Genomic DNA, 14,380 nt, shown 5'->3' with positions numbered 1-14,380 from the left:
CAAGTGTCAGCAGTTTCCAGATTAAATTAACCTCTTATCCAGTGTCATAATGTACCAATTTATCTTCTGTTTCTTCCCTTTTTTTGCAGATCTGTCATTCAAGTGGCCTTTGAGCTTTGCTTTGTGATTGGCCTAGAGGATTAGGGAGAGTGTGTCCTTTCCCACCAAAGAAATGAGTGTGGGAGAAGGAGGCGGCAACAGCAGTGTGGAACTTGTCCATCCCTCCTCCCTCTCACGAAACACCAACAGTCTCGGTCCAAGATGCTCTCTTGCACACGACCCCTGCCCTACTCTTTGGCCTTGAGACTACACTGGGTTCCATGAACATGTACAGAGACACAGGGGTGTGTGCCACCCCTCTCTCCCAACCTCTTCCCCCTCCCCACCTCCGTGTACCCCTCCACAATGGCCACTCTTCCCTGGGCGATCCAGCGCTGCCCCGTGTCTCAGTGCCCAAAATGGGAGTGCGGGCTCGGATTGCAGAGTGGCCCCCTCGTAGGGCACTTTCAAGGGAGTCGTTGCTTGAAAATGGCCAGGGTAGTCAACATGACCTCAGCAGCGAGGATGGGCTTACACGTGGGGGTATGACCAGGTTGCCACAGCGAAGTGTCAGAGATGATGACTTCCTTGAATCAGGAGGTCTGATGGGGGCTCCAGGCACGCCCCCACGGTTTCGGACTCCGGGTTTTGCTCCATTACGACAGCGCTCAAACAGTGAGATTACGTTAAGTGAGCAAGATGAAACCGAGGTTGAAGGTCGGTTATTCCGGGAATATGGCAGTACCTCTTCCATTAATGTACAGGCGGTGTCTGAAGAAAGCTTCTTTGACATGCTCAGCCAGTTTCAACAGGAGAGACCAGACCAGCGCAGCACAGCTCCTGCCAAGCTTGGAGAGCTTCTCGGTGCTGTGGCTTCTTTAGATGGACCAACTTCACATGCCTTCACATCAACTCCCCGCCCTGGTGACCGCCCCGAAAATCGCGTACGCAAAAAAAGTGTTGGCACCGAGTCGTCTCTTGGCACCACCTCCTTATTCCGAAAACTCCGAAGCTCCAGCCGCGGTGAAACAGAGACTCCACGAGGTGACACAGATGACATGCGACTTCCCGAAACATTGTCTTCCAAAACCTGGCTTTGTGTGCGGAGTTTTGCCCACTATGACGCTCAGAGTGTTCTCTTTGACTTGCACGAGGCAGCAGCTCGCCGTAGCTACGCCACCCAGCGGCGAAACACAGCCACTGGAGCCTCAGCTGCTTCTTCGGCTGCTGTTTCTTTGGCAGTTTCCAGAGCTATTGCTCTAGGAGGAGTAGAGCCTGCGTTTTCCAGCACTGATGACCTCAGTGTCAGAGACTTATCAGAAGGATCAACCCTAGGCCTGGAACACTCAGAGCAGGGCACTTCAGCCAGCGTTAACCCCACCTCACAGCACCAGCTGTTGCTGAGCTGCCCGCACTTCCTCAATGAGACTGGAAACTATGGGGAGCGTAATGTCAGCTTCCTAAGCTCATGGGCAGAGCGGGGAGAAACTGCCGTGGTGGAGACCCGGTTGTGTCCACGCTGCAGTAACGCCAGTGTTTCCAAACTGGAGGCCCCGCCAGAAGTTCAGGCCACAAGGTTAGAGAGACTCCAGCAGCACTGCATCGAGCATGTTGACCTGGGTGCTAGATACTACAAAGAGCACTTCTTTGGGAAAGGTAGGAAACTTTTAATGCCCATCTACCTGCAGATACTAAAGCTGCTAGATCAGGAATCCGTTGCCTGTTTGTCGGTTTTATTTTGGGCTGGTAATTACAATCTGTGTCATTATACAATACCTATCAATACGTACTGATACATATGTCATGATTCAGTACATCGTATTAGGAACTTAAACTTACGAGACTCACTCGACTCACTTCAGTTCGTGCCTCATTAAAGCCACTTTGAACCCAATGAGTTTACTCTTATTCAGAGTTTACCCTTACTTAGCTGACCTGCTTCTTTATTGAGCAATAGGAAATTGTATGAATCCACACATAAATAATATATAGTATTAAGTATTCAAGCAATATCATAATAAAAAAGGATCACAATGAGTTTTCATTTCATGGAACAATTTCAGTAGTTCTGGTGTTTGTAGTGTTCCAGACAGGCTACCAGTCTGTGTGTGGCTTGGCAAAGCGCAACACAACCTGCTTTGGATTTGTTTGGAACTATTTTCATTAGTTCAGCAAAAAAAGACAAAATAACTGGCCATATTGTGTCTACAAAAGTAAGTTACTCAATGTTATCGATGTGTAATTGTGTATCTGATTGTTTCCCTTCATTTGGACTTACAGAACTTTATATTTGGGGTTTGGCACATTTTTTACTTAACCTTTGCACACCTTGAGTTTATGTCATGTTTGCCTGCAGCTCTTCCTTTGAAGGGGTTATCAAAGCATGCCACATTTATCAACGCCTTCACTATCAACCAATAGAAGCACAAACATTAGCTGAAACTACACTCCCAGCTCATCTCGATACATCTGCCTCCCAAATGTTCATCTAGCTAAAGGTCTTTCTTTCCAAAATGCCAGTGTTATTAAAAAAAAAAACTACATTGTCTAAAAATAGCATGCTCGTCACCTCATAGCCACATTAGATAAATCCTTGCGTACACATGGTTATCTGTATGTTCCTAATTAGTTGTCCATGTTTATTAGGAGTAGAGTTGGTGAGATAAAGGTTAACATTCCAGAAATAATCTCTTTGGGCTAGAGCTTTGTTTTTAGGAAGTTTGACACAGATGACATGTGTCCTGTGACCAGGGTGCCTGTCAAATAGGGTGCACAGTCTTGATGACACCTTTAAAAGGATTCTTCATTTTAAAATTAAAATTCTGCAATCATTTACTCACTTTAATGTTATACCAAACCTGTATGACTTGCTTTCTTCCATGGAGAGCCAAGACGTTTAGCAGAATGTCTGAGCTGTTCAGGGGCTGTCAAGATTGAAAAAGGACTATCACCCTTATAGCATCATAAAAGAAGTCCATATGACTTGGTATTTTATGTCCTCTGAAGCCATAAGAAAGCTCTGTATGAGGAAAAAACTAAAATTTAAGTTATTCAAAGAAAATCTTTCTTGACAGCCGTGTTCACTGTTTAGTTTCATTGTATTGAAAGAGCAGCTTTGCCATTTTGCTAACCTTATCCTTTTGTGTTCCAAGGGTAATAAATAAAGCAAAATGGTTTTGAAACAATGTTAGGGTGAGTTAATGATAACTAAGCATTCTTTTTTAGATTAACTATTATTTTAAAATGGGGATATTAATATAATGAAATGTCCCATGTCAAAGATATTAAGCTTTTCTCACATTTAGGTGTTAATTTTTAACTTAATGAGCAAGAATTCTTAATGAGCAGCCAAGGTATTTTTCCTCTTGGCGCCAAGTTCCACCTATTATCAGCAGTTAATGCGTTCGCTTCATTTTTCCAGTGTAGCAACACCTTGTTTGAGATAGTGAAATGCCTCTGCTTTATTGACTCACAACTACTGGGTAGTAGTATGTGGATGTTTGTTGGTGTGCCACCCATACAGTGGTACTGACTTTCCTGGGTCAGAGAGGACAGTAGCCTGCGTAGTACCTAAATCTTTGCTGCGTTAATAAAAACCCAATTTCTGCACTCTCCTGAGATGTATAATTCTCTCATCCCAAGTCCCCTGTGTTTTCAGTACCCTCACAAAACAAAAAACTGATATCCTGTGTTAAAACACCGGCTGACAGATTGAGGAAACGTTGTTTCCAAATGCCAACAAGAAATTAAGACTTGAAAATCGAAGGATAACAGGATGTTTCCTGCACCACTTCTTAGATCTGTCTATCTGTCTGTCTGTCTGTCCAATTTGTGAATAAATCTCTTGATTGTTTTGGTTCTTTTTATTGAGTCAGTTTACCCAATTGATGAATCAGACAAAATTGATCACAGGAGTCCATGAGCCTGAATCATAGACTGAATCAGTCAAACAGCTCACTTCCTCACTGAATTGTCTCAGATTACTCCTTAAGACAATGTGTAGTTATGCATCTTCTCAAAAAAGTTTCAGAGTTTTGTAGTAATAAAATTTTAGTAAAAAAGAAAACATTTTGAAAAGATAGTATTGTTATTGTTTAGCATGCTGCAGATGCAAAAGGAAACTCATTCTCAAAGTCACCGTAGATGAGACCGCATTATATTGAGAGCTTTGTCTGAAGTGTTATATTGGATATGATTGCTTATCCCACTGTGACCTGCTTTAAGCAGAGTTGAAAGTTTTCCTTATAAATCTCCCTCCTTTGTCATTTGTGTCCTTCCCTCCATCTCTCATCCTTCATATCAACTTCTCCATTGTCTTCACCTCAGTAATGATTTTCTCTCAACTGTATTCACTCATTTTCTTTAATAATGGTATTAATCTGTCTTTTTTGTGTCCTTTATACATTATTATACTCTCTCTCTCTCTCTCTCTCTCTCTCTCTCTCTCTCTCTCTTCTCTCTGCACCTCTGCCTCTCTACCTCCACAGAGCACTGGAACTACTTTGGTACTGATGAGAAGCTGGGGCCCGTGGCTCTGAGCATTCGCAGAGAGAAACTGGATGATACCAAAGATTTAAAGGACCAGTACCAGTACCGGATCATCTTTCGCACCAGTGAGGTGTGTATGACAACAACAGGGTTCCCACGGTCATGGGAAATATCAGGGAATTTTAAAATTGTGATTTCCAGGCCTGGAAAAGTCATGGAAATTAATACAATCTTCAAAGTCATGGACAATTCATGGAATTTGTTTATAGTTAATATATTTATTTTATTTATAAAATATTTAATTGGGGCGGTATGTTGCACTGGATTAAAAACACACGGTGAAGAGTTTAAAATATACCATGTTATTTAGAATACTTGACCAATTAGAGACAACGATGTGCCGCTAATCCCTGCCCATTTTAGGATTCACGCAATGTGTTCATATGGATTTAATTTAAAATTAATTGTTTTCAGTTGAACTTTTATCAAACAATAGTGTGGTTTTGTTTTTGACAAATCTACGATTACAGTATGTGATTTCTGTGCCATTTTCAGAATGAAAGGCTAAATGTTTGGGCATGGAAATTAGCTTTCAAGTCATGGAAAAGTCATGGAAATTCATTGGTTGGAAAGAGTGGGAACCCTGCAACAAACAAATGTTCATAGTGTGTCTATGACTGAGATATAAACTGTATTTTAATAAAACCACTCTGCCAACTAGGGATGTCAATTTTCAGACATTTTCATAATCGATTGTAGTGAAAATAAACGATCATATGCAGAAAACACTGTTCTATTCATTTAAAGAGAAACTCTTCAACACTGATTATATTAAGCTCACTTTACCTTTACAAGAGAGAAAGTGAAGGATGCGTGTCTGTGTGGTTTTTGTTATTTGTTTCGAACAAGATGTTACATGCGGTACACAAGCGGCGGTGTGCCCTCTAGCACAGGATGACTGTGCAGACAGTCTTTTCAGCATCTGCTGGCATGATTACGGAACGCATTTGTTCTGAAATTGATATATCAACGATCAGTAAGCTTAATCACATTATCAATGACAATTTATTGATTATCGATTAATCACTAACATCCCTACTACCAGTAGTGTAGTCTAGGGCATACGCAGGCATACACCGTATGCCCACCTGTCTTTCTTAGGATTCTGAGTATGCCCACCTAAAACCTGAACAGCACTGTGGCAGCAGTGGAGTCATTCAGGTTCCTGGGCTCTACCATCTCTCAGGACCTGAAGTGGGACACCCACATAGACTCCATTGTGAAAAAGGCTCGGCAGTGGTTGTACTTCCTTCAGCAGCTGAGGAAGTTCATCCTGCCACAGGAGCTGCGGACACAGTTCTACTCGGCCGTAATTGAGTCTGTCCTGTGTACATTTGGTTCAGCCACCAATTCAGACAGAAGGGAACTACAACGGACAGTCAAGACTGCTGAGAGGATTATTGGTGCCCCCCTGTCCACCCTCGAAGACCTGTACGTCTCCAGAATGAGGAAATGTGCAAGTAGAATCACACTGGACCCCACACACCCTGCCCACTCCCTCTTTGAACTGTTGCCCTCTGGCCGGCGCTACAGAGCACTGAGTGCCAGGACATCCAGGCACAAGAACAGTTTTTACCCACAGGCCATTTTCCTCATGAACAATTAAACTGCCTCAGGACTCCCCCATAGTGCAATAATGTAAATACATATCTCATGTACATATGTAAATTCACGTATTTAATTGAATAACTGTAGATACCCCTACCTTGCACATACATTACCACTTGCACATGTACATACGCCATACTGTTATATGTCCTATTATTTGTATGTCCATTTATACTCTTACTTTGATTTATATTCTGTGTCTCCCTGTAATGTTCTGTGTGCACTTGTTTCTCCTATCACCAAAAAAAATTCCTTGTGTACGTGAGAACACTTGGCAATAAAGCTCATTCTGATTCTGAAAATAAGTGATAAGTATGGCCGCCAGAACAACGAGTAGGCTTTTGGCCCAAAACTTTTTCAATGTACTAATGTGGTGCCGCAGCACCGTTGAGTGAATTTTTTTGTTTTTTCTAAGATTCTCTCTAAACGCGCATGGAGCTGAGGGGCGGGAGCACAACTTGGGGCACGGGCAAGACAGACAGTCCGACTAAGTTGATCCACCAATCAGAGCGTTCATTTCAGAAGCAATATGATATTTGCTAACAATCATATTTTCCATTTCAGTAAGGGACGGGACTAGTGTCTAGCGTCTAATGCTGATGCACAAGCATCCCTGGAGTAACCATAATTTTCACTGTAAATTTATTTCCCTGCTAAACGTGTGTGTGTGTGTGTGTGTGTGTGTGTATATACAGGTGCATCTCAATAAATTAGAATGTCGTGGAAAAGTTCATTTATTTCAGTAATTCAACTCAAATTGTGAAACTCGTGTATTAAATAAATTCAGTGCACACAGACTGAAGTAGTTTAAGTCTTTGGTTCTTTTAATTGTGATGATTTTGGCTCACATTTAACAAAAACCCACCAATTCACTATCTCAAAAAATTAGAATATGGTGACATGCCAATCAGCTAATCAACTCAAAACACCTGCAAAGGTTTCCTGAGCCTTCAAAATGGTCTCTCAGTTTGGTTCACTAGGCTACACAATCATGGGGAAGACTGCTGATCTGACAGTTGTCCAGAAGACAATCATTGACACCCTTCACAAGGAGGGTAAGCCACAAACATTCATTGCCAAAGAAGCTGGCTGTTCACAGAGTGCTGTATCCAAGCATGTTAACATAAAGTTGAGTGGAAGGAAAAAGTGTGGAAGAAAAAGATGCACAACCAACCGAGAGAACCGCAGCCTTATGAGGATTGTCAAGCAAAATCAATTCAAGAATTTGGGTGAACTTCACAAGGAATGGACTGAGGCTGGGGTCAAGGCATCAAGAGCCACCACACACAGACGTGTCAAGGAATTTGGCTACAGTTGTCGTATTCCTCTTGTTAAGCCGCTCCTGAACCACAGACAACGTCAGAGGCGTCTTACCTGGGCTAAGGAGAAGAAGAACTGGACTGTTGCCCAGTGGTCCAAAGTCCTCTTTTCAGATGAGAGCAAGTTTTGTATTTCATTTGGAAACCAAGGTCCTAGAGTCTGGAGGAAGGGTGGAGAAGCTCATTGCCCAAGTTGCTTGAAGTCCAGTGTTAAGTTTCCACAGTCTGTGATGATTTGGGGTGCAATGTCATCTGCTGGTGTTGGTCCATTGTGTTTTTTGGAGCACTTCATGCTTCCTTCTGCTGACCAGCTTTTTAAAGATGTTGATTTCATTTTCCAGCAAGATTTGGCACCTGCCCACACTGCCAAAAGCACCAAAAGTTGGTTAAATGACCATGGTGTTGGTGTGCTTGCCTGGCCAGTAAACTCACCAGACCTGAACCCCATAGAGAATCTATGGGGTAATGTCAAGAGGAAAATGAGAAACAAGAGACCAAAAAATGCAGATGAGCTGAAGGCCACTGTCAAAGAAACCTGGGCTTCCATACCACCTCAGCAGTGCCACAAACTGATCACCTCCATGCCACGCTGAATTGAGGCAGTAATTAAAGCAAAAGGAGCCCCTACCAAGTATTGAGTACATATACAGTAAATGAACATACTTTCCAGAAGGCCAACAATTCACTAAAAATGTTTTTTTTTATTGGTCTTATGATGTATTCTAATTTGTTGAGATAGTGAATTGGTGGGTTTTTGTTAAATGTGAGCCAAAATCATCACAATTAAAAGAACCAAAGACTTAAACTACTTCAGTCTGTGTGCACTGAATTTATTTAATACACGAGTTTCACAATTTGAGTTGAATTACTGAAATAAATGAACTTTTCCACGACAGTCTAATTTATTGAGATGCACCTGTATGTATGTATATACACTATATTGCCAAAAGTATTCGCTCATCTGCCTTTAGACGCATATGAACTTAAGTGACATCACATTCTTAATCCATAGGGTTTAATATGACGTCGGCCCACCCTTTGCAGCTATAACAGCTTCAACTCTTCTGGGAAGGCTTTCCACAAGGTTTAGGAGTGTGTTTATGGGAATTTTTGACCATTCTTCCAGAAGCGCATTTGTGAGGTCAGACACTGATGTTGGACGAGAAGGCCTGGCTCGCAGTCTTTGCTCTAATTCATCCCAAAGGTGCTCTATCGGGTTGAGGTCAGGACTCTGTGCAGGCCAGTCAAGTTCTTCCACACCAAACTCGCTCATCCATGTCTTTATGGACCTTGCTTTGTTCACTGGTGCGCAGTCATGTTGGAACAGGAAGAGGCCATCCCCAAACTGTTCCCACAAAGTTGGGAGCATGGAATTGTCCAAAATCTCTTGGTATGCTGAAGCATTCAGAGTTCCTTTCACTGGAACTAAGGGGCCAAGCCCAGCTCCTGAAAAACAACCCCAGATCAGATTGCCAGATGGAGAAGCGTGATTCGTCACTCCAGAGAACGCGTTTCCACTGCTCTAGAATCCAGTGGCGGCGTGCTTTACACCACTGCATCCAACGCTGTATGGCTTGTATGGCTTGGATGCAGCTGCTCGGCCATGGAAACCCATTCCATGAAGCTCTCTACGCACTGTTCTTGAGCTAATCTGAAGGCCACATGAACTTTGGAGGTCTGTAGCGATTGACTCTGCAGAAAGTTGGCGACCTCTGCGCACTGTGCGCCTCAGCATCCGCTGACCCCGCTCTGTCATTTTACGTGGCCTACCACTTCGTGGCTGAGTTGCTGTCATTCCCAATAGCTTCCACTTTGTTATAATACCACTGACAGTTGACTGTGGAATATTTAGTAGCAAGGAAATTTCACAACTGGACTTGTTGCACAAGTGGCATCCTATCACAGTACCACGCTGGAATTCACTGAGCTCCTGAGAGCGGCCCATTCTTTCACAAATGTTTGTAGAAGCAGTCTGCATGCCTAGGTGCTTCATTTTATACACCTGTGGCCATGGAAGTGATTGGAACACCTGAATTCAATTATTTGGATGGGTGAGTGAATACTTTTGGCAATATAGTGTATATATATATATACACAAACACACACTACCGGTCAAAAGTTTTGAAACACTTGACTGAAATGTTTCTCATGATCTTAAAAATCTTTTGATCTGAAGGCGTATGCTTAAATGTTTGAAATTAGTTTTGTAGACAAAAATATAATTGTGCTACCAGATTAATTTATTTCATTATAAAACTAAAAAAAAAAAAAAGTTTTTGAAATTGATGATTTGGACCAAATAATAAAGAAAAGCAGCCAATAAGTGCCCAACATTGATGGGAACTTCTTCAATACTGTTTAAAAAGCATCCCAGGGTGATACCTCAAGAAGTTGGTTGAGAAAATGTCAAGAGTACATGTCTGCAAATTATAGGCAAAGGGTGACTACTTTGATGCTGAAATATAACACAGTTTTGATTTATTTTGGATTTTGTTTAGTCACAACATAATTCCCATAGTTCCGTTTATGTTATTCCATAGTTTTGATGACTTTACTATTATTCTAAAATGTGAAAAAAAAATTATAATAAAGAATGAGTAAGTGTTTCAAAACTTTTGACCGGTTGTGTGTGTGTGTGTGTGTGTGTGTATGTATATATGTGTGTGTGTGTGTGTGTGTGTGTGTGTGTGTATATATATATATATATATATATACTGTAAACATATCAATTTAATTTATACAATTACACTTTGTGAAAATACTGCATGTATTGCAGTTGTGCTAGTTTTTGATGCTCTTTGTGTCCCGTAATTATTTCAAATGTTTTTTTTGTTATTGTTTTTTTTTCTCGTTTTAAGTTTTTTGCCTTATACTGCTGTCAGTAGTGCCTTTTTCTCGTGATATCAAATCATTTCAATTTATATTTCTAAATAGGAAAACAATTTCACTATACACAGAAAAACACATTATAGTACATAAATAAAACAAATAACCATTCATTCTTATGTAGGCTATATGGTAATACAAATAGCTTCATAAATTCACAGTATGTCCACCTCTTCAGACACTACTTCACCACTGCCTACTACCAATATTTGGCTGTTACTTAAAGGTGAAGCGGACAATTTCTCTGCCTCTGGTGACACTGAACGGAATTACAAATATAATGTCTTTTTTTCTAAAAGGTTTCCTGAACATTAGCTCCATCTGCCTTTAGTCAAACAGATAGTCATGACTGTTGGTTGAGCAAATGCTGCTTTCAGGCTGGTTGGTATACTTAAACCAGCAGTGTTTACATTTATAAGTGACTTCCAAGTAAGCAAGTAGTTGGTTGATTTCCCAAAAAAGAAATAAAACACTGTGGCTTTGTGGCACTATCAAAACATTGCTCTGTTTGGCTGACCAGTGGAAGATGAGGGAGTGTTCAGAAAACCTTACGGTCTTTATTTTTGCAGTTCCATTTGGTGATGCAAATGGCACAGATATGAAACAATTCAGATTTAATGGGTTTTCACTGATTTTTTTAATCTTGTCCAGGCTGAACTAGGCAGATCCAAGCCAAATGCTGTACGTTTCTCACCTATGACAGGGCGATTCATTCGCCCTCAAACTCGCACGCAGTCTCCATGGGATTCTCTGGCAGTATTGCACCACTTTAATCCATCTCTCTGAGCCTCAAACCGAAGCTTATTGTTTTCTGTTCTCACCATGATCTGATTAGGTCTAATAAAACAGTTTCTACTATTACAGTTTTAATCCAGAACCCTCAAAGGACTGTTTAATTTCTCCATGCTGAAGTAACAGTAAATTATAAGCGTAATAGGTGTGCGAGAAATTTTTGAGAGAAACAGTGCTGTTCCTTGTGCTAAATAATAGCTTGAAAGTGTGTTTGAAAAGTGCTGAGCTATACTGGTATGACCGCTTCACTGCTGGGTTTAGTCGGATTACATGGCTGCCTGGACACATCAAACTCACCCTCGCTGTACAATTCAGAGAACAATGCATGCACACACAATCATTATTCTCACCATAGATATGGTCATCATAATCATCAATCAGGCACTTGTTATTAAATAACCTTGAAGGCACACTTACATTCAAACTAAAAACAAGGACATTATTTTGGCCAGTGTTTCGAGTTGTATGATTGAATGGCTGGTTGTCTGTATGACCAGTCTTATGACATCATCTGATGTCTGACTAAAACCACAGGAAGGTGGAAACAAAAGCCACCAAAAGTCCCTCTGTGTTTTCTAATTCCATGGTTGTGTACTGATGACTGCATTAGCATCAACGTTGGAAAGTTTAACAGAGGATGTGTGATGCTGCATGCGATGGATCAGAGAGATTGTGTTAAACACATGGCAGTGGGGAAAGGATGCCACACGGTGGGCACTTTTGGACTTCAGCATTCTGAATCATTCTAATCTTCTGTCACATGCTCTCTGTAGATATTTGGTCAGTCAAGTGATATAACTTAATGTCTTATGTCTTCTTTCTGTGTTCTCTGTTCACATGACTTCCTGTGGCTGCTGCAGCTGGTCACATTGCGAGGAGCGATTCTGGAGGATGCGGTTCTTTCCACGGCAAGGCATGGAACAGTTCGCGGTCTGCCTCTAAAGGAAGTTCTGGAGTATGTGCTGCCAGAGCTCAGCGTGTCCTGCCTGCGACTGGCTCTCAGCACGCCTAAAGTCACAGAGCAGCTTCTCAAACTGGATGAGCAGGGGGTGAGTGAGGAGTCAGGAGTGATCATTCGGAAACATCTTTCCTAAAAAAGTCTGCTGAATGTGGATAAAACTTTGAGAATAAGTCTGTCTTTGAGTTCTTTAAGGAATAGTTTACCCAAAAATGACAATTCTTTCATTTTTCTCTCATTCTAAACTGGTGTGACTTCTTTCTTCTATGGAACACAAACTATTTAGCAGAATGTCCAAGTTGCTTTTTTGGCTGCAAAAAAATTGGATAGAGACCAAGGACAGCTGTGATCATCATTCAATTTCATTGTATGGAAAAGAGCAGATTGAGCAGCCAGATAGCTAATTTTGTGTTCCACACAAGAAAGAAAGTCATACAGGTTTGGAACCACATGATGGTGAGTAAATGATTTGAGAATATTCATTTTGAGGTGAACTATCCCTATAAGCTTAATTTGTGTGTGACTTTGTTTCTGTGTGTGTCTATAGCTCAGTCAGAAACACAAAGTGGGCATCCTACTGTGTCGGGCAGGACAGAGCACGGAGGAGGAGATGTACAACAACGAAGAGGCTTCGCCAGCTTTCACCGCCTTCCTGGAGTTGCTGGGAGAAACTGTCAGTCTGAAGGGTTTCGACAAATATGCTGCCCAGCTTGATACCAAAAGTAAGCATGAATTTCTCTCTTTTTCTCTTATAGCGTGTCCTAACTAGGCATGACGGGATAAAGCTTTCAGCTATAAGAACCCTATGTAAGGTCCTAACCCACCACAGCCATTAAAAGCATTGCATGTGAAGACAATTTGGACGGTTGCTTTATTTCTAAATTTGATATGTTGAGCAGGGTAGCTCTGCCCACAGTGAAATCTCATTTTTCCAAAATCTCATTCCACATAGCTGATTTAACATCAGATGTATTCTAATAACTTAACAAGCCATGCCTAGTTAGGATGAGGTGATACAAATTCTCACACGCTGTTAAATAAGAGTTACCATCCTTTGTAAACATTTTGACATGGCAATTGCATTTCAAGGTGTGGCTCTTATCACACATACACTGACAAATCCCTCTAAATGAGTGTTAGTGAATGAATGACTACTGTTGCTAGTAACTTTAAAGCTGCACTACGGAACTTTGTGCTCTCTAGCGACATCTGTGTTTGAAATTTAAAATTGCAAGCAATTTGCGGAAGGACACTTTACGTGAGTTGTGTTTTGGCACTGCTCTCCTGTGTGGATGAATCCCATGATTTGAGCTTACCTGGACATCGCCTGAGTGTGATCATGAGCCGGAGTCATAACGTGCTTTTTTCATGTTGATATTATGTTATTTTATTAAACATTTAAAACTGAAATATTACTTGCTTTGATAAAGATAAGCAACACTTGCATTTACATATTTTGAATGAATGAATTTTATACTTATAGCGCTTTTCTGACACTACACTAAAAGTGCCTTTACACAGAGAACAGGGGACTCTCCTCAATCTCCACCAGTTACCAGTATATTTTAAAGTGTTTTATCTACTATTAATGTTTGTATTGTACAACACTTGTCAATTTAAGAGGTGAAACTTGTGATATGACTGAGATGAGTTCAATGAAAGACTTTATTATTTTTATATTATGTTGTACAACCTCAGTTGATAATGCAGGTAAACCGTAATACTACAATAGTACGTATATCCACTGCTCACAATAACATTGTAAACTAAAAACATAAAACAAGGATTTAATAATGATGGGGGTGAAATATGATTTATATATGCAATATAAAGATGACAAAAATACATTGAATTAATAATTTCTTTAACAGTAGTCATAATAGATTGATGGTTACACACTAAACATTAATATGTACATTACTGTGCTATGAAATCGGTGCATTTTAAACAACTTGAGAACTACCTTGTAGTAACTTGTACCTATAATGGCATTTAAACAGACCTGTAAACAGACAGATCTGCTAAAAGGACAATAAGCGATAGCTTGTGCATCTCTGCGACTGGGGCAAAAAAAAATGAGAAAACAGCGGCACACACACACACTTAGGGAACCTGGAAATTACAGCAATGTTATAAAATACTCAGAAGCCATGAATATTAGTAAACATGTTACAGAAACTTCACCGGACAATGTTAGAAACATCGCGATCGGTTAACATACGAGTATTGT

The 14,380-nt window shown here is 40.8% G+C and overlaps 1 protein-coding gene across 2 annotated transcripts in view; it reads left to right on the top strand.

Moving 5' to 3' along the window:
- The window catches only part of LOC127416797 (signal-induced proliferation-associated 1-like protein 3), a 121,552-nt gene that overhangs the window by 64,496 nt on the left and 42,676 nt on the right, over positions 1 to 14,380 (top strand). For both annotated transcript variants that reach the window (XM_051656344.1, XM_051656345.1), the window contains exons 2-5: positions 90 to 1,695; positions 4,527 to 4,657; positions 12,053 to 12,241; positions 12,698 to 12,872. In XM_051656344.1, coding sequence (XP_051512304.1) covers positions 321 to 1,695; positions 4,527 to 4,657; positions 12,053 to 12,241; positions 12,698 to 12,872 — 1,870 coding nt within the window. In that variant the 5' untranslated portion in view covers positions 90 to 320. The remainder of the gene's footprint in view (positions 1 to 89; positions 1,696 to 4,526; positions 4,658 to 12,052; positions 12,242 to 12,697; positions 12,873 to 14,380) is intronic.

Source organism: Myxocyprinus asiaticus, chromosome 26, assembly GCF_019703515.2.
Source record: "Myxocyprinus asiaticus isolate MX2 ecotype Aquarium Trade chromosome 26, UBuf_Myxa_2, whole genome shotgun sequence".
Classification (NCBI taxonomy): domain Eukaryota; kingdom Metazoa; phylum Chordata; class Actinopteri; order Cypriniformes; family Catostomidae; genus Myxocyprinus; species Myxocyprinus asiaticus.
This window is presented reverse-complemented; position numbering and strand designations above follow the sequence as displayed.